Source organism: Bidens hawaiensis, unplaced genomic scaffold, assembly GCF_021521415.1.
Source record: "Bidens hawaiensis isolate Kalapana, Puna unplaced genomic scaffold, B.hawaiensis_p1.1 tig00010432_1, whole genome shotgun sequence".
Classification (NCBI taxonomy): domain Eukaryota; kingdom Viridiplantae; phylum Streptophyta; class Magnoliopsida; order Asterales; family Asteraceae; genus Bidens; species Bidens hawaiensis.
Window position 1 is genome coordinate 144030 of NW_027491794.1, and position 22769 is coordinate 166798.

The 22769-nt window shown below is 37.7% G+C and overlaps 2 protein-coding genes and 1 pseudogene across 2 annotated transcripts; 1 reads left to right on the plus strand and 2 right to left on the minus strand.

Annotated features, from left to right (window-relative positions):
* Window positions 1-1248: 1248 nt before the first annotated feature.
* LOC143535182 (signal peptidase complex subunit 1 pseudogene) lies at window positions 1249-1561 on the minus strand (annotated as a pseudogene).
* A 3164-nt stretch (window positions 1562-4725) lies between these two features.
* LOC143535183 (large ribosomal subunit protein uL22y-like) lies at window positions 4726-8388 on the minus strand. The gene is made up of 7 exons (XM_077029506.1): window positions 8300-8388; window positions 8179-8215; window positions 6921-6961; window positions 5966-6196; window positions 5320-5422; window positions 5165-5232; window positions 4726-4785 (listed from the first exon to the last, which is right to left on the minus strand). The coding sequence occupies exons 1-7, from the start codon at window positions 8300-8302 to the stop codon at window positions 4756-4758; spliced, it is 513 nt and encodes a 170-aa protein (XP_076885621.1). The 5' UTR covers window positions 8303-8388; the 3' UTR covers window positions 4726-4755.
* An 11571-nt stretch (window positions 8389-19959) lies between these two features.
* LOC143535209 (uncharacterized) lies at window positions 19960-22425 on the plus strand. Its single transcript, XM_077029527.1, has 4 exons — window positions 19960-20148; window positions 20546-21145; window positions 21467-21673; window positions 22408-22425. Exons 1-4 carry the CDS (start codon window positions 19960-19962, stop codon window positions 22423-22425), a joined length of 1014 nt encoding a protein of 337 aa, XP_076885642.1.
* The last annotated feature ends 344 nt before the right edge of the window (window positions 22426-22769 follow it).

The following is a 22769-nucleotide window of genomic DNA, read 5'->3' on the forward strand; positions in this document are numbered from 1 at the left end:
GGCTAGATTTGAGCTTCTAAATTGTAGTAAATGTTTGCATTTGCGTTTAATTAGGTAAAATTATTTATATTAAATTAATATTTGTAAAACTGTTAATTTCTGTTTTAATTTTAGTGGTCCACTTTCAAATTTCATTGGATCGTTCTCGAAAATCAAAATTTAAGGTCGATGTCAAAACTTTCATGAGGGCCGGACGGAATTTCAACATGACACGGCCCTTTTTTTCACTTGGATTAGTCGTCCGTTGTACATTAAAACTTCTAAATTACTCTTTATAAACACGGTACGAAACTTTGCATATATATACACACCTTCATACGTCTACAAACGTTAACTACCTATTACAGGTAATAGAGAATCCGTCAGTAATTAAGTAAGTGGCACATTATCATTGTTGATCGGTGACTTCAAAACATTGGCGCTTCTATGCCTTGAGGAAGAGGACGATGACAAGAAAACAAAATGGGACCTTGATTGAATATTTCTTGGGTTTAATCCCATGCCTATTCTTTAAGCGACACATTTCGACACCATTATGAAGGTAGTCTAATCCATTTGTACGTTTTGCCAAACATAACCTTTATAACCAGATGACTAGAGGTGCAAATACCCGTTAACTGATTAATAGAATATTGATTACAAACCGAAGCCGGTTTGGTCAAACGGTCAAACTGGTTAACTGATAATAGCCCATTGAAATTAACCTTATTAGCACTAACCTAATGAACCTATGTTCGGTTAACTGGTTCCTATGTGAAAGTCCCTAACCGACCGCAAACCATCAGTTCATATTGGCTTGTAAACCGTTTCTCATACATCGGGTAATAATCGTTTTCAGTTAGGTTAAATTTTTTTTCCCCTCTTAATATTAATTAAAAAACAACCAAACGATTTACAACTTACAGGTTAACTGGTTATGATTTGCAACTTTAAAAGTAGCCAACAACGAGGTTGAGCATGTATTCTAATTCACACTACGTTTTATATCCAAATTAGCTTACACTGGTTTTTATCTAACCCCTTAAAATCATCAACCCAGAGTAAACTGTGTATTACCTGGTCTTATATACCGGCGGGGCCGCTAGTTTTCTCACAGTTTTCATTAAAAGAAAAAAAAACTTAGTAACTAGTGAGTGAAAATAGCATACATGCTCTCTCTCTTTTTTTTCCTGAAAGAAACACTTCTTAAAGGTAATTCTGATCCAACTAAACATTTAAAAACAGAAACATAAAATCCAACATAACCAACCAAACTAAGCCGGATCAAGATATTGAAAACGGTTTACTTCTTGGCGGGTTTTTTCTTAGAAACCGAGCTCGTAACCTGTGGTTTGGGATGCTTTTCAGCCTCGCTTGGGTCCAACCATTTGAGCGGCTGGCGGTTGAAGAACGGCCAGTTGGTAATGGTGGTCAAAATAGTCAACAAAACTCCACCACCGTATATGTACAGCATTAGTACAAATGAATTAAGAAAATAGCCAGTTATAAATGCTGCAATTGCAAAAACTACCAGCATTATCTGCATCAGTTGCTCTGCTACCTTTTGTCCTTGCCAATCCATCTAGTAGTCACACGGCAAATGGGTAACAAAATGTCATTAGTTGCTACTTTAAGAACTGTTTTACATGTATAAGACTTTAATTTAGAGATCAATGAAATGAGGCCAAGAAGCTTACACCAAAATCTATCAACCACAAATATTTAGCTTTTTCTTAACAAAATGTATATCATTTAATTTCAATCTTTAACATCAAATTCATGTTCTCCGATTCAAGCAAGTGTAATTAGGATCAGAGACAATAAACTACAAGGGACATATGAACACAATAAGAGGTAGGGATGAGATGGGTACCGTGCCCGTACCGAATTTATTAGTACTAAATACCGGTAAACGAACTACTGAATTCTGAGCGTGTAAACGAGCCGAGCTAAGGCTCGTTTAAATACAGAGAGCTCAAACTTGGCTTGTTTCGAACTCTATTTCTAAAGCCTGGACTCAGCTCGGGAGGAAAATTTTGAAGCTCGAGCTCTGCTAGTTTCCTATTTATTAATAAAATACAAATTCACTTATAACAAACATATATTATTCAGTTATTTTGTCATAATCTTACATATAACAATAACTGTTAAATAAACATAAGCATATATTAGATAAAAGTTATATAAATAATAGGCTCATGGGCCAACTTAAGCTTAAACTCGTTTATTTAACAAGCTTATATTTATCATAATCTTACATATAACAATAACAATTAAATAAACATAAGCATATATATAAAATTTATAAAACGGCAGCTTGAGCTCAAACTCATTTATTTAACAAGCTTATTTTTAGGCTCCTGCTCGGCTAGTAGGTCAAGGTATGACATCAAATCAAATACAGGGAACAATACATAATTAAACTACTACCAATTTCCACTAATTAGGCTCCTGTTAAGAGATTTATCATCTTCGATTTTAGGTTATATAACCTACGAGTGCCATAAATTTCAACAAATTGAGATCGATTAGTTCAAGTCGAAAACGAACTACTGAATTCAGCCAAATCAAACACAGTATGTAATATCGACTCTGATTAGAGAATAGAGATTAATCATGCTATAAACTTTAGAGTGACATAAGTTTCAACAAATTGAGATCGATTACACACGATAATTATAAATCGTAAACGAGCAAACTGAAATTAAACGATAATTATAGAGACGGAGACTCACTGTTAAACCGACGACGAGAAAATACGTGTGTGTTAGAATGGAGCACGGTGAATAAATATATACGAGTATAGTTAATTACACAAAATGCCCCCAAATGGTAAGGTAGCGTTTGGTACGCAGGAATACCACGGAATGAAAAATATGGTGTTTGGTTGTTTAATGGAATGGAATCATCCATTACATATGGAATCCCATTCCATCAAAACCATTCCTTCCCACCCCCATTCCATTCCTCTTTCACCCTACTTTCTCAACAACACTACCACCTAACAACCATCACCACCACTACCATCGACACCACCACCAACTTCGTCGACACCACCACCGCCACCACCACCATCACCACCGCCACCACCATTTTCGTCACCGGAGTTACCACCGTCGCCATTGTAATTTTTTTTTTCGGTTAAAAAGTATTTTGATATATGAGTGCTTTTATTGTTTATATTTCATTTCTACAATTTTTTTTGGATACCAAACAATAAAAATGAATAATTGATTTCATTCTCATAGGTTAACCAAACAAGGAAATGGAATGGTAATGATCCATTTCATTCCCTTGTAGGGGGTGTTAACTTACAATAATTGCTTAACGTACATTAGGTACGCGAAATACGTTCAATGTTAAAAATCAAAAACGTCCAAACCAAATTCCCAACCCTAAGCATTCAGGCTTAAAACCTAAAACGTTCAAGCTTAAATCCTAATATTCAAGGTTAAAACCATCACTCAAAAGTTGATCGACTGAAGCTTCAAATTGATGATTAATTGGATCAATTTCAAGGTTGATTGATCAATTAGGTTCAATAATTTCAATTTCAATTAGAATTTGATCAACTGACATGTGAACAACGATCGATGGTTGTGACGGAAGAAGACGATGCTCACGACGGTAGACGATGGTCGCGACAGTGGACGGTGGGCGGAATTATTAGACGGTGACGGATTGCTGAACGGTGATGGTGAAGATGGATGGAATCGATGGGAGCAGAGGTGGACGGAGATCGGCTCCTGTGGTTGTGATTTTAGGGTTGGCGTGGTTATTGAAAATCGACGTTACAAACTGTCGCGTACCTATTAAGTTTAAGCAATTAAACAATGTAAATCAAACTGAATTTTACAGTATTGATATGCAAACAGTAAAAATTTAATAGCGAGAAAATTTGTAAAAACTGAAAATGTGTGTAGTTCAAATAAAGTTAATTTTTTTTTACACTAGTTGCAAAAACACCGAATGATACATAGATATGTCAATGACGTGATACATGTTGTGTGAGATACGTGTAATTTGAATCACTGGCACAAAAGTGACTTGAATCACTGGCACAAAAGTGACTGACATGATTGCTTACAAAGTCATATGATCCGTATGATAACATTTGCCTTGTCATACGACATGTATATCAATTGGTGTTGTGTATCATCATTCTGGTTCTGTAGCAACATTTCTTTTTAGTCGCATTTCTTTCTTATCATTTTTAACTTTAAGAATAGCAATTTTACAAAATTAGGTCGAGTTATGGCTTTCTTGTTTACTTCTTATAAGTTAAAACATACCCTAATTTATTACAACTTAGTTCATAACGTAGCAGAAACTTATTAGCCAAATACTAAAATAGAATGTCCCTTTCAATTATTTACAATTAAGATCAACTTTGGTTCTAAACATGTAGCTTGAAATTAGTATGTAAAAATAAAAAATCGGTTTATCTTCTTGTAAACTTAGTGAAAAACCTGTGTTCGAATTCACGTGTTTGGCATGACTTTTAGGTTCAGGCGAATTCAACCAGCAAACATGACCCTATTAACAGCCATTACCATACACTCGTATGTTTTTACTCGAGAGGCGAGAATAACAAACACCATTTAAACCTCCAAAAAAACAAATATACTTGGCACCAAAAATACAAGTCTCCAACAAAACTGGTCAGATGTCTCAAAAACAAAATTGGTCTACACAAACAGAAACCAGAAATGACACAAAAGAAAGCTTTGTTTGGTCAAACCTACATAAATATGCCGAAACACATTAAGCATGGGCCTACTTTGACTTCGCCAGTTGAGAATCAGCCTGCACAATTAACACAACTCTAAATTAGAAAAACTGTCAACTGAGTTAGAATGAACACAAACTCATGACTCATAACTCTGGTCAAGCAAAATTGGCATAAGGAATGTCTAAAAGATTTTATGTGAGATTTTATATTGTTTTTAACTTGTTTAAAAGCATATGGAATTATCGTCCCGAATTGAATATGATGATTGACAAATTTTTCTTGTCAGATTTTATCATTTGCTAAAAAACTACATAAATTACATGCTACTTATTTCAATAGGTGTGTTCTTGTCACCTTGCAAAATAAAAAACCAAAACACTCTAAAAACTATATACTAGAAACAGGAAATTAAAGTGCTACAAAAATGTGATATTCAGAAAGGTAGAGGGTCACCTCTTTTTTCACAGGCTCTTCCTTTTCAGATAAAGTCAACTCAATATGGCAGGGTGATGACATATAAGCTGTGAAAGCAATTTTAATTTCCAGTTAAAATACATCATAATTATTAATGTAAACATATGTACTAAAGTAAAATTACATATACTTACGATTGATTCTTCCATGAGCCCGGTATGTTCGACGCCTTTGCTTTTGAGCTTGGTTAACTTGAATGTGAGAAATGAATAGTGCATCAACATCCAAGCCTTTAACCTTCATTCAACAACAAAAATCTTACATAATAATTTAAATAGCAAATTCAATCCATTAACTTATGAACTCGTCCTTTCAGATTAAGTTTTATCCCAAACAAGTCAAATGAATAAAATCAAGTTCAGCAAAAAACCAAACAAGTAAAAATCCACGAAGTATGCTTTTAATGCGCATATCCTACTACAAATATTATTGGTCCACAAAAAAACTTCACAACTTAGGATATTTTAATTTAATACAACTTTAAGCTAGCATAATACCAAGTCACATTTACTTATTGCTATAATAAACTAGTAAAATATTTCATCATAAAAGTAACGAAAGGCAAATGGAAAATTTTAGTAAACTATAACTATCCATTTTTAAAGTGTACAAATATCATGGGACAAACAAAAAAAGATAGGTAAAAAATTTATCTGAAACAGCTTATTGTTGCAACAAACTAATAATATGCATCTAAAATACAAATTTATTTAATGAATTAGTAAGATTTCACTATGAAAACTAAGGTTATGAAGAAAATTTTAGTAAACTTCAGCATACCTCTGCATTGCTTTCAGCATTTTTGAGTAAATCCAAAATAAACTTTGCTGACTTGGCAGGCCACCGACCCTGGCCATTAGAGTGTCTGTTTTTGGCCTGAGCTGTACGTCCAACACCCCTACAAAAGCGAGTGAATGGGATGGCCTGTTTGTGAGCCAAAACATCCTCCAAATATCTTTTTGCCTTTATCAAAGGCAATTTTCTGATGGCATGCGCGGTTTCTCTCGTGTTCTACAAAATTGTGAACAGATTTTGATAGAGTTAAAAACAACTGTCTCAGATTTTTATTTGATAGTTTAAAGCATTCCTAGCAATAAAAACCAACCAAAAAAGAGACATAAAAATGGGTGCAAACAAGCAAGCTGCTCCCAAGCTACTTGAGATCGGATCAGTATAAATCTCAAAACGAGCCAAACCATATCAAGCTCAAGCGGAGCCTGGGCCTCAAATAAAGCTCATTTAGTTATCGAGTATGAGCTTAAGCCTTGTATGTGAAGATAGTTTAGGCTCGTCAAGCCCTAACGAGCCTCGTGTATTTTTAAAGTTAACTTTTTCGGACTTCTATGTATTAAATTCACACTGCACAGCCAAGCTCAAGTTGAGCTTTGGCTTGTTTAAGATACTGCACATAAACTCGAGCCGAACTCAGGCTCGTTTAAGGTTTTCTCAAAATATATAAATAAAAATTTATGTAAATTAATTATTAATTAATAAATAATAAACTGCCGAGTTTGAGATTTAGAAAAAAAGCTTGAAACAAGCTGAGCTCGAGCTCGAGCTTGGCTTGGCTACACCCCTAGACGTAAAGAGTGAATTTGAATCTAGATTGAATAATATGGAATTGCAGCCATTGTGACAATAATTGATTTTGTCAGTCATTTTTCCACAAACTAAACAAATCGCGTGAAGCATACATTTGCCTATACTTGAAAAATGGAAACAACTAAGTGAGTACCTTGAAATGGCATCTCAGATCAGAACCCCTAGCTTTGCAGGCTGTAAAGCTAAGACAGCAAATAGTAAGAGAATATTTTGACAGAATAACAGAGATTCAAACCAAGTATTTTAAATAAGTAAGTGGAGTGTAAATTGAAAATATACGCATCAACATCAATAATTATAGGGGCGTAAACAAGCCAAGTCACTCGTGAGCTACTCTAGATCAGCTCTTTAAAAACTCAAATCAAGTCAAGCTTAAACGAGCTTGAAGCCAAGCTCATGCTTTTATTGAGCCTCGCTTAATAGAGGCGCTAGAGTCCGAGCTTCACATATCGAGCTCGAGACGGCTCACGAGCCTAAACAAGCTTTTTATTTATACAACTTTTATTTAATATACTTATATACTAGCCCGAGCATGAAAAACTACTCGCGAGCCAAACTCGAGTTTTAAAGATAGAACTCTAAGCGAGCCGAGTTCTAGCTCAAGCTCTCTTAAGTTAAAACGAGCTGAGCGCAAGTCTTAAGGAGCTCGGGCTCAGCTCTGCTATGTTGAATGAGAACTTAAAACCAATTTCTAACTGCATTGGTTTATTGTGAAATTAGCAAGTGTCAACCAAATAAGTTCAAATTCGCATAAATTGTAAGTTAATTATTCCAAAACATTATTTATCTAATCACCTAAGCTCAAAACAATAGCACTTATAAACTATAATCTCCATTTTCACACAATATCAACAGAAATAAGTAAGTGGAGTGCAAATTGAAAATATGTGCATCAACATCGATGATTAATAAAAACTTTATGAGCATGTAAACGAGCCAAGCCGCTTATGAGCTACTCGAGATCAACTCGTTAGCAACTCTAATCGAGCCAGCCTTAAAATAAGCTTCAGCTTTTATTGAGCCTCAAGAGCTCAAATCCAAGACTCGTGAACCTTAACGAGCTTTTTATTTGTGCGGCTTTTATTTAATATACTAACTCAAGCTTGAAAAACTATTCACGAGCAGAGCTCGTGCTTTAAAGATAGAACTCCAATCAAGTCCTCTTAAGTTAAAACAAGCTGAACTCGAGTCTTAACAAGTTCGAACTCGGCTCTCCTACGTTGAATGGGAAATTAAAACCAATTTCTATCTGCATCGATTTCACATCACATTATCAACCAAATAAGTTCAAAATTCACATAAATTGTAACTAAGTAATCCAAACTATAGCACTTATAAGTTATAATATCTAATTTCAATTAAGATAAAGAGATCGAGAGTCAATTGCTTACATTTTGTAGGATTATCAGGCTCTTTCGAGTACTTCACCTGCAAAAGTACAACAAAAATGTTTAAAAACTTAACGGCGTCAATCAATTAGACATGTAAAAACATGAGGAGAACGTATTTTACCATTGCTGCAATTGCTTGTTACTGTATGTGCTGGATTTGGTGTGTGATATCGGTTTTTATGTATAAACCCTAGATGCAGGTGTAATGTAACTACGGTGGGTCATCATGTATAGGATGAGTTTGATTTTGGGCTGTTGTCATAATTAATAATGGGCCTGCCTAGAGGGGTACAAGACCGGTTTTAAGCCCAAACCGAACCAGTTTGGTCAATGGCTGGTCAAAACCGGTTCAGTTTATAAACCGGTTTAGAAGCAAGATAGGTCGGCCTGGTCTAGGTCGATTCGGTTCGGTTTTAAAACCGGTTTGGTTGTTCAAAAGGAGAACCGGTACCGAAACCGACGGTTTAGGTCGGTTCATGAACCGGTTTGGGTGAAACCAGTTTTTTTACACCTCTAGGCCTGGCATTCGTTAGAATTTGTGGTTGAGCTTTTATTTTTTTCATGACTAACAAAAAGTGAATTTGCTAGGTACTCCATAGACCGTACGGAATGACCCGGTAACAAAAGACAGCACCAGCTGACCCAACTCCATCGTACTGCGCCCTTAAGCACCTCTTATCTCTAATTCCGGGGAAAACTCACCCGCCCGAAGGCCCACTGACAGTAAAACTCAGACGCCCTCGGGATCGAACCGAAGATCACAAAGATCTCGTTCTTCCTTCATTGAGTCGCTGATACGATCCTATTATATTAATAAGTTTATATTATTATTTAAGTTTATCTTTTATTTAATTTTCTTATTATAGTCAAATTATGTTTCCTTATTGTTTATCTTTTTCTATTTTTATGCCTTTGTTTTCCTATATATTGTAATCTTGTATAGGAAAAAGAATAAGAAAGAATTATTATTTTGGTTATATTTAATCTTCTTCTCTTGTGTTCTTGGGAGATTGACGGTTGTTTCGAATAAACCGTAACAATTGGTGCTTTCATTGAGCCTTAGCCTAGATGGCTTTGAAAGAACTCTTGTGGGAGCATCCATGATTACCTTTTTTTACTGGATCTAATTCCACTCTATGGATCTCTCAAGCTGAACAGTTTTTTCTCTTTTACGCGATCTATGGCAATGAGCGATTTCCCTATGTCATTGAATCCTTCGATGATGAACCATTATGGTGATTCAATGGTTGGCTTCAGAGTTCAAACTCCCTCACCTGGGATGATTTCACTACAGCAATGCTTACTCAATTCCATGCTAGCTCCGTTAATGCAATTGCCAAGTCTGATCATGTAACCATTGTAATGAGGAAGTTACTCAAGGATTGGAGGATGTGACCTTAGGTGAACATGCAACTGGTAAATATAAGCAACAAAATGGTAATTTGATGGTTAATAAAGATGCCAATCAAATTTACAACAATACAATTAGCTTGTTGGCGCCGACACCGTTAAAAGGTGCAACAAGGCGACCCGTGTTGCGCCCCTTGTGGTGGTTCGTTGACATTGGCCTGAATAACACCGGAAGACTCGAATGGTGGCCACCGTGGTGCTACGTTGAGACCGCCCCACTTGTGGTTGTACGACTCGAGTGGCGGCCGCCATGGCAACGACATTCCGTCCTTGAGGACAAGGACGTTTTCAATGGGTCGGGAATTGATACGATCCTATTATATTAATAAGTTTATATTATTATTTAAGATTATCTTTTGTTTAGTTTTCTTATTATAGTCAAATTATGTTTCCTTATTGTTTATCTTTTTTCTATTTTTATGCCTTTGTTTTCCTACATATTGTAATCTCGTATAAGAAAAAGAATAAGAAAGAATTATTATATTGGTTATATTTTCTCTTCTTCCCTTGTGTTATTGGGAGATTGACGGTTGTCTTGAATAAACCGTAACAGTCGCTCATGCCCTTCCAAAAGTGTTATCTATGGGGATACGAGTCTCCACTGAAGAACTCAGACTTTCTACCATTATATCACATTGGAAATGATAGAATTTGTGGTTGAACTATAAATTATAGTCGCTAAAGATTTATACATTCCTTTTAGATGCTATGCTTATATTTATCTGAGAGTGCGACTATAAATATGTGCATTTTAGACAAGTTTAAGGGGTTTAATATGTGACCAATGTGTGCATTAGTTCAATGACCTTTTCATTTGTTTTTAATTAGTTTACTCTTTTTATTTGAAAAATAAGATAATATAACGGTCTTTTATGATATTAACGATTTTCTTGATACAAAATTTAAACATCACTTGGAGAGTAATAAGCCTATGAGAATGGACGGCGCACTTGAACCATGGGTTAGTTCATTATGCAGCTTTTAGGACGTGAACAGGTCAGGCTTAAGTTTGACTAAACTCGAGCTCAACCTTTTAAGCTAGAATTCGATGCCAGCTTTTGGGTAGTTTTTTATCTTTGTTCGTTTGAAATTGTTTTTTTATTATTATATAATTATGTATTGTATACGAAATTTTATCATGATTTTAGACGTGACTTTATTCAATATAATAGGCTAAAAAAGTATATAATATAAATAATATACTCATGTAGGCTTGTGACACTGTCAACTTCAGTATATCAAACTCAAGTTAGACTCATTTATCAAATGCGTTCCACTATAAGCTCGAGAACTCTACTCAAGCTTATTTATAAAAGGAGGTCCAAATAAGCTCGAATTCATTAGCTCAGACTCAGTCTTGTTTAAACTCGATTTTCAAGTTTTTAACGAGTCAATCCTGGGTGAAACGAGGTAGCGACACAGTTTGTTTCCCGTTTGCCTTCTGTTTTGATGTAATCCCTACTTATTAATAAATGATATATATTTTGTATATTGAGTGAATTATAAATCTTTTGGTTCATTTACACCCTATGTCCTTTTCCAATGAAGTTAATCACAAAGTCAATGCAGATGGGTCATGTTTAACAAGTCGGTCTCAAGTAGCATACGAGTGGTTTAATTCATCCACGCCTAGCATCCATTTTTGAACAAATTGATGGCAAAATTCATAAGGACGGGCCAAGTTTGTTTTGTTGTGGACCAATGTTCGTAGCTCTAGTTATGAGTTATCTACATTCAAAGTCATTTTCTAAAGATAGTGGTGGCACACAAGGGACATGGACATAAGAGATTGTGGTCGCTTTATTTCACTAAACGATGCATCTTTGGGTGAAGAATCAGGGACGAAGAACAAATATCGATTAGGAGGATTGGTGCAAGTTTAATTTTGTTAATTTCCCATTATAGCCACTTCGATTGTTTTGTTTTGTTTTCTTTTCTTTTTCACCGTAATCTTCGGGCTATCGCAGCTTGCCTTTGGTCCTGGTTTTATTTTATAAAATTAGCCTTTATAAAAAAGGTTTTTTAAACGATGTAGTTATAAATAATTTATTTTAAACTATAGAAATCTGTAAATTAAGAACAGGAAGAAGATGATATAAATAAAATATTGGAATTATGTAATGAGTATAAAGGGTCCCATAATGTGGGGTTTCATTGTCATCAACCTGGTTGCATGCATGGTTCTTAAGACTTAAGGTTAGTCTAAGGATGAGACTGGTACCGCTACGGTACCGTCGGTATCGAAAATCCCGATCTTGACGATCACAAATTCTTGGTACTGATACCGAAATTTTCGGTTGGATACCGGTACGGTACCGGTATTTAAAGTAAAAATTCAAGAAATACCGGTACCGGTACCATACCGATACCAAAACTCAAAACTTTGATAGCGACGGTACCAAATCGGTACCGATTTTGGTACCAGTACCGAATTTGCTCACCCCAGATTAGTTCATGAAGAAAAGTAGTGTATGGTGTTACTGGTGTATGCTGGTCACATACATTGGATCATTTCTCCATCTAAAACACATACATGATATTATTATTGGTCGTGTTAGGTTCCATTACCTTTGGGTTGGAGTAAACCTCACATCTAAACTCGTAGTTTCCCAAGTGAAACTAGTGGTAGAACCATATCATCGTTCTTTATCAATTAAGTAGATCATTCTTTATCAAGTAGTGATGCTCGTTTACTCGATAGTCAATTACATATATATGTATTGTCAAACATCATGAATTGCATAAGCAATCCCTCTGAATTGTAAGACAGTAAAATAAAAGTCAGATTATACAAAGTTAACTAAATTTAAAGTATTACTAATAGACCCGGGATTAAGGACCATTTGTGTATTAACTTCGTCTCATGTTAAATGACATGCAAGAAATATAAAGATGTTACCACTCACCACAAAAACGAAATATAAAGATGTCACCACTTACGACACAAACTCCACGATATGTAGTGGTTCAAATGAAGGTTAACTACTTCACCGTATATCCAATCATATATCATTAATAAAAAACTCAAAATTATCAACGTCACTCTAAGCTAGTAGAGATCAGCATTACAATCATAGGACTTTAGGAGGTAGTGATCATCGTATGGATCTCCATACACCACACTTGTTCTTTAATACTATTTGAAGTGGATAACCTATTCATTGGTACATAGAAGAAACAATAACATATGTTTTTCCTTAAAATATCTCAATCTTCTCTTGGTTTTGCTTGGCGGTCTTTATTAATCTTAATCTGCCCCTCCACCCTGCCCCTCCACCGCTCCACCTCCACCTCCACTGCTTTCCCACCTCCACCACCACCCGCCACTGCCCCCTGCCCCTCCACCGCTCCACCTCCACCTCCACCGCTTTCCCACCTCCACCACCACCCACCACTGCCCCCTGCCCCTCCACCGCTCCTGGTGACTCGTCATTATACAACCCGGGCACTACTTCAGTCGTTGCGCAAGCCGAGTGCACATTTTGGTGAGCTTTCAGTTATGCCCACCAAGTGTTCAACAGAATGCCTTTGGTTTTTTTTTTTTTACCATTTTATGGGATTTGTGCTTAAAGACATTGTGATTGAAGCTGTAATTGGGGGTTTGGAAACCAACTAGTTTTCCAGCCCGGCTCTAAGGGGTCCATTTGGTACTTGGTTGTCGGTTCGGCATCATTTCTCGTGGTGGATTGGTTGATGAGGGTGCTATGTCTAAGACCCTAGATAATAGTGTAGGTTCCACAATGGATGTGGTTGTTCGACTTTTGGGGGGAGTTTGGCCGTGTCCTTTTCGGGGGTTTCATTGTTGCCCGGACGGACGGGCAGGGTCTAAGGGGTTCTCTCGGTTGATTGCGCATATCAAACGACTTCATTTGTCCTCGGATGAGCGGAAAGGAGCCCTTCGGGATGCCGTCTCCACAGATTATGATTTATTTATTTCAGTTGGGGAAGCTTTAAAGGCTTCGGAACAGTGGTTATGTAGGTTGTGTATGCGTGTAAATGCTCTTAGACGGGCATGTCATCATGTTGATGGGGTCGCTAAGTTCAAGGAAGGCGTGGGAGATGTGGATGAGTTTATTGTGGGGATTGATAAACCGCATGTTATGAGGGATGTTACTCCTTTGGAAGGGATAGTGGTGTGACATCTGCCCGACCCGACCCAGGTACCCGTTTCCCTTATCCGATCTCTTTCTTTTATGATTTAATATTTATTTATACTTATATTTTACTTTTAATAATAATATATAATTTCCTTCCCGCCTCTCCCTCTCTTTCTTTCCGCCGTCCCGTCCCTCTTCTTCTCTCTTTCCGCCTTCTTTTCCCTCTTGTCGCCGTCCCGCCCTTACGCCTTGTTTCCCTCTTTTCTTCTAACTCTTTGCTTGTCCTTTGTTCCTTCCCGCCTAAGGTTGTCTGCGCAGCTCCACGCGCCAGACTCCTTTCAAGGAAGCCTGCGTGAAGACCATCTGTTCCAGCGATACGCGAGACGAACTCTTCTCGCAGCGCGCTAAGAATTGTAATTCTTCTAGCAACGCGCGAAGAACGGTAGTTCTTCCCGCGACGCGCTAAGGATTTGTAGTTCTTCTCGCAGCGCGCTAAGGATTTGTAGTTCTTTTCGCAGCGCGCTAAGGATCATAGTTCATCCATCGACGCGCGAAGAATTATAGTTCTTCCCGCGGCGCGCTAGGAATTTTAGTTCCTCCCGCGGCGCGCTAAGAAATGTGATTCTTCCCGCGGCGCGCTTAGAAATGTAGTTCTTTCCGCGACGCGTTAAGGTTGGTTCTGTCTGCCTTCGCGCTCGCGCTCTCTTGACCTTCTCTGTCTGCCTTCCCGCTCGAGCTTTCTCGCGCTAAACCCTTTGAGTTTTCTTCTGTTTAATCTAGCCGTTTGCTTTTGTGTTATCTTATCTTTTGTGCTGTTGACCTAATCTGCTTTATGTCTGAAAAGTTACTTTCGGCGCAGCATGCGTACCAACCCCATTGGTTGGCAGAAAAAGTGACTGACATTATCTTTTGAGATCTGCTTTTCCATGCCTGACCTGTACCTTTATCTGAACCGCCCATGCCTTTTTACTGTTCCCTGTCAGCCTTTTTCTCTTTTTCCCTGCTGCCATATCTTTTGATATCTTTTGCTTTTGGAATCTTTTGCTTTTTGAGATCTTTTCCCCTTTTCTAGGGATTGTGTTCCCTAGGGTTTCTCTATAAATAATAATGTTATTTTTCTTAACACATCACACACAAACACTTATTATCTCTCTTCCTTTGCTCTCTGCCGATTGTCCTTCTGCCGCCTCCTCTCTTGCCTCCGTTTTCTCCTCTCCTCTGCCCTGATTTTCGGTAATATATATATTATATATAATAATTTACTTATGCTAACTTATAATCAAGACTTAAAACAGATCATTAAAACAATAATCTTATTTATAGGTTAACTTGTGCTTGTTTAAAGTTGGCTCTTGCTTTATCTTACACCGCATCGTTTATCAAGTGAGTAATCTCGTACCTAATCCCTTTTTGCTTTTAATGTTTTGGGATGTTCATGTGTTCATACAAACTTAGAGTCTTAAACTGTTTATGAACTTTAGTCGCGCAGTATCCCATGTGTTGAGGACGTAGACTTGGCTGTTTATTTGTATGTGTGGATCATTAACCGTCTTGTCGGTCTATTCCGCAGTTCTCATGGTACCATTAGATGAACACGGGAGAACTATCGTTTATGATTTTCTCTTTTGTTTGCACATGCACAGTTTGTCTTGTTTGTGAGCTCAATTGTGAGCACTGGCAGTCTATGAATCTTAGAGTTGGTCCCGATCAGATTACACCCTTGTTGAAAACCAGACATACACATGTTGCGCGCAGATTTATTGTTATCTATGTATTGTATTAAACTTGATTTCTCACCAACACGCAAGTGTTTGACGTTTATTTTAACACATGTTCAGGTTTGCTGTAGCTACATTTGGAGCTTGTGGACACGTAGGAAGTTTTCTTTATTTTGGACCTAGATTAAAATGTATCAAGACAAGTTATTGTTGTTCGAATATTTTGCCTTATAATATATTGATTTATGTTGATTTATGTTATTTGTGTTTACCCTGCGCGTGCGCGAATGAATGTATTTATTAAATATTGACATCCAATAGTGTCACGAGTAATGAAACAATATGTGGCGCCCCGATGTATAATCCGCCTTTGGTCGGGGTGTTACAAGTGGTGGATGGGGTTCTCCTTGACCGTGTCTTCCCTCTTCCTATCACGACTGTTAAGAGCATCCCTCATAGTTGTCGTATGGCTTTTGCTCAGGCCTTAACTGCGGCTCTGGCAAAGTTGGTTGCTATGCCAGAGTCTGTTGAGGCATGGGTGAGACTTTTGTTGTTACCGCGGTGCACATTGCGAGTTTTCAGACCTTCTACTCGTTAAGAGCACAGGTCCGGTATGAGGAAGTCTTTGCAATGTCATAGTATTCAGCGGGCACTAACGGCTTGGGGTGGTAAGGATGGTTTTGATGCACTTATTTTATCCCTTTTTGCCCAACCTTTGAGGGTGGACTCGAGTCATGATAGGCCTCTCGCTAAGCACGATGACTCTGATGTTTGCACCAATGTGAAACAATGTTTACAAAAAGTGGCGGACGGGCATTTCACCATCGCGATTAAAGTATTGTGCTCTTCAGGGGTTGCACCTTTCAGCAATGCTACTTTGAAAGCTGTCACACCCGGTCCATAGGCGGAAACAACCGGTGTGCGACTCATGAAAGGTTTTCGAGAGCGCGGTTAAGCAACAACTATATGATAAAATACATGAGGATTTCATTCATAATATAAGTTTTACAAAAATATCCATAAAAAGGTTTACATATAACATATTGAGATTTCACAGTTATGTCCCGCCGAAGGGAGATATAACCGTGAAAACTCCAAAATATAAAATCCTCATACATGAAATTTCCATAGTTAAACATAAAACCGTAGTGAGACACCGTGACCTCTCCACGTAGCTAAATACCTGAAAGACACGTAAAATAATTTAATCAGTACAAACTGAGTGAGTTCACAAGTTTTGTGACTCGATAAAATGCTTTATAATATGATTCTCATAACGTCATGAATGCAGTATCCATGACTTGCAGTGTAACGTGAATACATGAGTTCGTAACCATTCCTTGACTATATATATACACCATAAAGCCCCACATAACATCCCACGAGTCCACGAGGGAATAAATAAATCGGAAAACTAAGCACCCGTCTTATAAAGTGGCGCGACCACTTACGAGTGGGTTGGTCAGACCAGTAGTACTACCCGTAGAGTTCCTCGGCTATAGTTGCCTATAGTTTATGGTTACAATATATACCGGGGACTTTATGTACCATGAATGCGCCAAATATCTCATGTACATGCACATTGTAAATCAAGATATACACCATGATAAAACATATTTAAACACGTGTCCCTCGCCCCGGAAACAGTTTAAAACATAGTGAAAATAGTGAAAATAGGGGCTGTGAGACTCACCTTAAATGAGGAATAATGTTCCGTTATACTTGGCGAGTTTCCTGTATTATATCGTATACGTATGCACTTCAGTACATAATATATAACTATTAATACTTAGCCCGATACATACTTATGAGGTGACGGTATATATGTATACTTTTTATACATTAGCGATACGGACGTTAGACAACGTCTTATACTTGTTATGTATATCCGTTATATCCTCTTTATATATATATCCTCCGAGCATTAGGGAATGCTCGATACAAATTATTCGTCGGTAATCATGACGTTCGTGACATGCTTTAGCCTAATAGGTTTTGGAGCTCTCATCGTTAGTCCCCAGGTAGGTAACGGGCCCATCTATGATATACTCAGTTACCAGCCTAGACAGGACGTCCCGACTACCGGCACCTCCACCCTTCCAGTTACTCGCAATGTCCATCACAAAAACCCGTATTTTATATTTATACTTGTGGCACATATATAGGAATATATGTGTATTAATTGTATATATCATTTCTTCATGTATATGATAAGTATTATTAGTATTTTCGTCTTCGTAACATATAGTTATCTTTTACTTTTATAACTCTTATACACATCCTTTGTTTTTTATAACATTATACATGGGTATTTTCATTTGCGTATATAGGAATATACGTGTACCTTGGATTTTTACCCGTACCATTGTCGTTATATTTATTTCCATGTTTTGGTGCAAGGGTTGCACTTTATGTTTAAGGTTCACTTTCATTTATACTTTCATTTTTTATTACTAGTGTTCCTATTTTTATTATTATTATTATTACTATTATTATTTTTACTTTTATGACAAACTCGATACGGTTTTTAATACGTTAGTTATACCCTTTTTAAAGTTTAACATAACCAAAATTCCATCTTTACATTTATATCATCTTGTTTATTTAAAAGTGGGTTTTACTACTCAAGATCATTTTTACCTTAACTAGGTGTTCTATTAACCTTAACCTTCCTTAAACACCCTTTAAATCCTTTATATCTTTTACTTAACATGATTTATCCTTAATTATATGTCATTTCAACACACTTCAAGTTTATGTTTATGTCTAATCACCTCATTATGTATACGTATCTTAGGCTTAGTCCATGTTTTTCTACTAAACATTTTATTGCATTAGTACCTTGGGAATGTCGGTTTTTGAGCGATTTAAGACGAGATCCAAGTTCCTTGACGTTAACCACGATGTTAAGAGTCTACATTATGTTCAAATAACATGAAATAGGTGGATTAGGGTCAAGTAAAATGATGAGACCGTGGCTGGACAGAATTTATGATTTTCCAGCCACTATAAACTGTTACAATTCACGTTTTGGCTCACCTAGTGCTGAAACGAAGCCGGAAATGGACGTTCAAAAGGTGGTTCGTGATCCTTGCAAGTTTCCTTGGATTCCTAAACAAGAATCACCCAAAAATACCAAGTGGTTTGTGAGATATGAACAAAAGAAGAGAGGGGGGGTACTGCTGGAAAATGCAGTTTCCAGTAGTGACCTTTGAAGGTTCAAGGCTTCTTATCGAGTTTTCCGGGCAGAGATCCGTTCAAGGCTTTCTACCACGGTTTAAGGATTTCTTCTAGCTTTCCAACGATATATAGGGTTCAAGATGTTAAGAGCAGAATTATAGAGAAAACGGGTTGCAAAGAGGCGGCTGTTTGGTGGCCTGCTGCTGTTCTTCGGCCGAGTGAGGAACAAGGGAGATTTGGATTGTGTTCTTGAATGTTTGTGGTGAATTTCAACTGAAGATCTGATGGTGTATATTAATAATAGTGTAGGGGACATCATCCCTTAAGTTTAGGGATTGAAATCTTGCTAACTCCTCAAGATCTTGTCAAGTGAAATGGTCAAATGTATGGTCTTTGTAATATTATAATGTGGGCAGATTTTGTGAAGGCTTTTAAGGACTTTGGTTGATCTTGCAAGTAACCAAGATTGTGATGATGTTGGTGATGATGATGATGATACATGATCATGATACATATGGGTGCATGGATAATGGTTTATAAGATTTAATGTGGTGTTTGTTCCTTGTACATTAAAACTGAATGGGAAGAGGTTGGGGTTCGGCTTTGGGCTGCAAAAGGGAAGGTATTATGGTCATTTAATAAATATATTGGTTGTCCAAATGTAGTGCTAAGTTCAATCTTGGTTCGGGTCTTAAGTGGATAGTCGTTAGGACGAGTTGATCATCGAGTAAACAAGTTATGGAATTTATATTGGACTTGGGTATTATGAGCTTCTCTTAATTTATTTGGTCACCTATAAAGTATTATAGATGGTATGGAACCCGGTATTTATTTCGGTTCCCGGTATGATGTATATTTAAATTTAGTCCGGAGTTATATTCGGTTAAATAGTGCTCCATATTGTAATCTTTCATGGATTGTTTAAATTATTAACTTCATATTATTTTGACTAGTATACCTTTAATTCCTTCATAGTTTCATATCTTGGTCGTCTCACTGTATAATGTATCATTGATTTGGCCGGTTCAGCGACTATATTCCATTATTTAAATGTTTATGGCGTTTTGGTCCTAATTAGGGAATTAGGACATTACTGAGCATGGTCTTACCATTACCCCTTATATTGGATCATAGATATATATTTAGCTTGATATATTTGTCACCTCTAAACTATTACTAGGCTATCTTCATCATATAGCCGTTCTCATCGGCACTTTATACAATCCTATAGGCATAACGACTGTTCTCGTCCACATTTCAAGTATACTATGGTTTATACCTCATATAAATTATATAAATAACACGTAATTTTGATCAATTATAAAGATTAAAGTATATGGAAAATTACCGGGTGTCACAATTTGCCCCCGCCGATTATGCCTGTTTCATTGCTTTCTGAGCCTCCTCTTGTTGTTGACGAGGATAGTGTGCTTGGATGCATTAAATCCTTCCCTAAAGGGACGTCTTGCGGGCGAGATGGATTGAGGGTCCAACACATTTTGGATGCCTTTTGTGGGGAGGGGTCGACGATCGCTGTTGGGTTGCTAAAATCTATTACCGCAATGGTTAATTTATGTTTGGGGGGTGCCCGGGGGTTTTGGCGGAGTTCATTGCGTCGGCTCGTCTCACACCGTTGCTCAAACCGGACAATGGGATTAGACCCATTGCCGTAGGTGCCATTTGGAGGAGATTGATCTCTAAGGTGGCTATGAGGGGTGTTGGAAAGGAAATTGCCAAATACCTTTGTGACTTTCAGTTTGGGGTGGGAGTCTCTAGTGGTGCGGAGGTTGTGCTTCATAGTGCGAATAGGTTTTTAAATAAGTTTCATTCTGATGGGTCGTTGGCTATGCTTACGTTGATTTTTGTAATGCTTTCAACTTGGTGGATATGACTACCCTTCTGAATGAGGTTCGTGCTCGATGCCCATCTATTTCCTTATGGGTAAACTTTTTATATGGGCAGCCGTCCAGGCTATATTTGGGGGATGACCACATTTGGTCCACCACTGGGGTTCAGCAGGGGGACCCCTTGGGACCTCTTTTTTTCGCCTTAAATCTGCACCCACTTGTTCATCTTGTCCAGGATTCCTGTAAGCTCCTCTTCAATGTTTGGTACTTAGATGATGGTACAATTATTGGAGACACTAAAGAGGTTGCTAAAGCTTTGGATATTATCAGGGTAGAGGGCCCCCGACTGGGCCTTGAACTTAATATTAAGAAAACAGAAGTATTTTGGCCATCATGCAATGGGGTTAAGGTGCAGGAGGGGATGTTTCCTCGTGTGATTGGAAGGCCGATGTTAGGTGTGAAACTCCTTGGGGGAGCCGTTAGTAGGGATGCAGAATTCATCAGCGAACTTGCTGTGAAAAGGGCTTCGCGGGCTGTAGTACTGATGAGCCATCTCCCACATTTGCAGGACCCTCAATGCGAGCTCCTTTTGCTTCGATCATGTATGGGAGTAGGTAAGTTGTTGTTCGGCCTCAGAACGTGCCAGCCCGAGTATGTAGGGGAAGTTGTTTCTGTTTTTGACAATGGCCTTTGGGGGGCGGTTGAGGACATCGTGGTTTGTGGTGGTGCCTTCTTTGGAGATTTTCAATGGCGGTTGGCATCACTTCCGACTCGTTTTGGAGGTTTGGGTTTATGTTCAGCTTCAGACATATCCACATATGCGTTTGTGGCCTCGATGGCACAATCTTGAAAATTGCAAGACTACGTTCTTCGAGATTGTGGTATTGATGGGTTTGACTCCGATTATGGGAGTGCGATAGATCGGTTGCATATTTCACTTCCTGATTTTAATATTAGCGGTTTCTCTAATAAAGACACCACCCCACCTAAAGCCCAACATGCTTTGGCGAGTGCCCTTTATAGTGGAATCATTCAGAGTTCGGAAGTGAAGTTTGATTTATCTCCTCGTCAAAAAGCGTTGTTTGAGTGCCTTCGATCTCCACGGGCTCAAGATTTCTTAAGTGTTATCCCTATTGAAGGACTGGGCCAACATATGTCGGCTTTGGAGTACCGGACCATCCTTAAGTATCGGTTAATGATTCCTTTGTTCCCGGTAGATGAGCCATGCCCAGTTTGCCACAAGGTCTGTTTGGATTCTTTTGGCGAGCACGCAATTCATTGCAAAGAGTTACCTGGGTTTAAATACAGACATGATTTGGTGAGGGATGTTCTATGCGATGTTCTTAAACGGGCCGGAATTTCAGCTAAAAAGGAGGCTCCCGTAAACTTTCTTACGGATCCTCTTGAAGGAAGATCTACGTTTCAACTGGCCGATATTCTTGTTTTTGGGTGGGTAGGGGGAAACACGCTTGTGTGGATATCACAGGAGTCTCCCCCCCTTGTTGGGCTAAGGGACAATGGGTTTGTTGCCTGTCAGGCAGCATTGAAGGCGGCCTCAAATAAGGTTGTTAAACACGAGAAAGCTTATTTGGATAATCAACACGTGTTTATCCCCTTTGCCTTTGACACTTTTGGTTACTTATCTCCAGATGCCGTGGACCTTCTAAACAGAGTTCAAAAAGTCATGCATAGCAATTTATCGACTCATAAGAATCAAAACTTTGTTTTTAGTAGGATTGGGTTTGCTATCCAAAGGGGGGTTGTGACGCAGCTTGTTACCCGCTTACCTGCCACTTCATTGTAAAACAGATATCAAAAGTCAAACAGTAGTAAGTAAAAAGTCAAAGACAACAAAGTTAACAAGTATTATTTTACATAATTTTATAAACCATGCAAATGCTATATAAGCTTAGAGACTTCAATAGTGGGTTTTTCATGATTCTTTTATAAGTTATTGATTTGATATATCAAAATTAGGTTTACGAGTTCTTATAAGACACAAATCACCCTATAATAATCGTATTGCCCGTCTGGTAATGACTTTTTACAGTTTCAGCCCTTTAATATAACATATGCATGCATGTTTACACACAAAAATTGAAATAGAATTAACAATTCCCATTGCGTCCATATGTAATAAACATGACAAGTGCTTTAATCTAATTAAAAAACAAGGATAATAAAATAGATGCTTGGCCCTCACTGTTATGTTACATTTGTTGAACATGCATTATTCGTTGCTATATGCTAGATTTAGTCACATTGTTCGTTGTAAATTAACATTTGGTATCGAGTATCGTTAGCGCATCCAATTATGTACTGTACCAATATATTTGGTA

Bases quoted from the DNA above. Each gene is read 5' to 3' on its own strand.
- LOC143535209 (XM_077029527.1), top strand. From the start codon at position 19,960: ATGCCTGTTTCATTGCTTTCTGAGCCTCCTCTTGTTGTTGACGAGGAT. The intron at 20,149-20,545 runs GTTAATTTATGT...TTATATGGGCAG, and splicing joins TAAAATCTATTACCGCAATG to CCGTCCAGGCTATATTTGGG. The intron at 21,146-21,466 runs GTTTGTGGTGGT...GGAATCATTCAG, and splicing joins GGGCGGTTGAGGACATCGTG to AGTTCGGAAGTGAAGTTTGA.
- LOC143535183 (XM_077029506.1), bottom strand. The intron at 5,233-5,319 runs GTAAGTATATGT...TTGCTTTCACAG, and splicing joins GGCTCATGGAAGAATCAATC to CTTATATGTCATCACCCTGC. The intron at 4,786-5,164 runs GTGACCCTCTAC...TTAATTGTGCAG, and splicing joins AAGAGCCTGTGAAAAAAGAG to GCTGATTCTCAACTGGCGAA.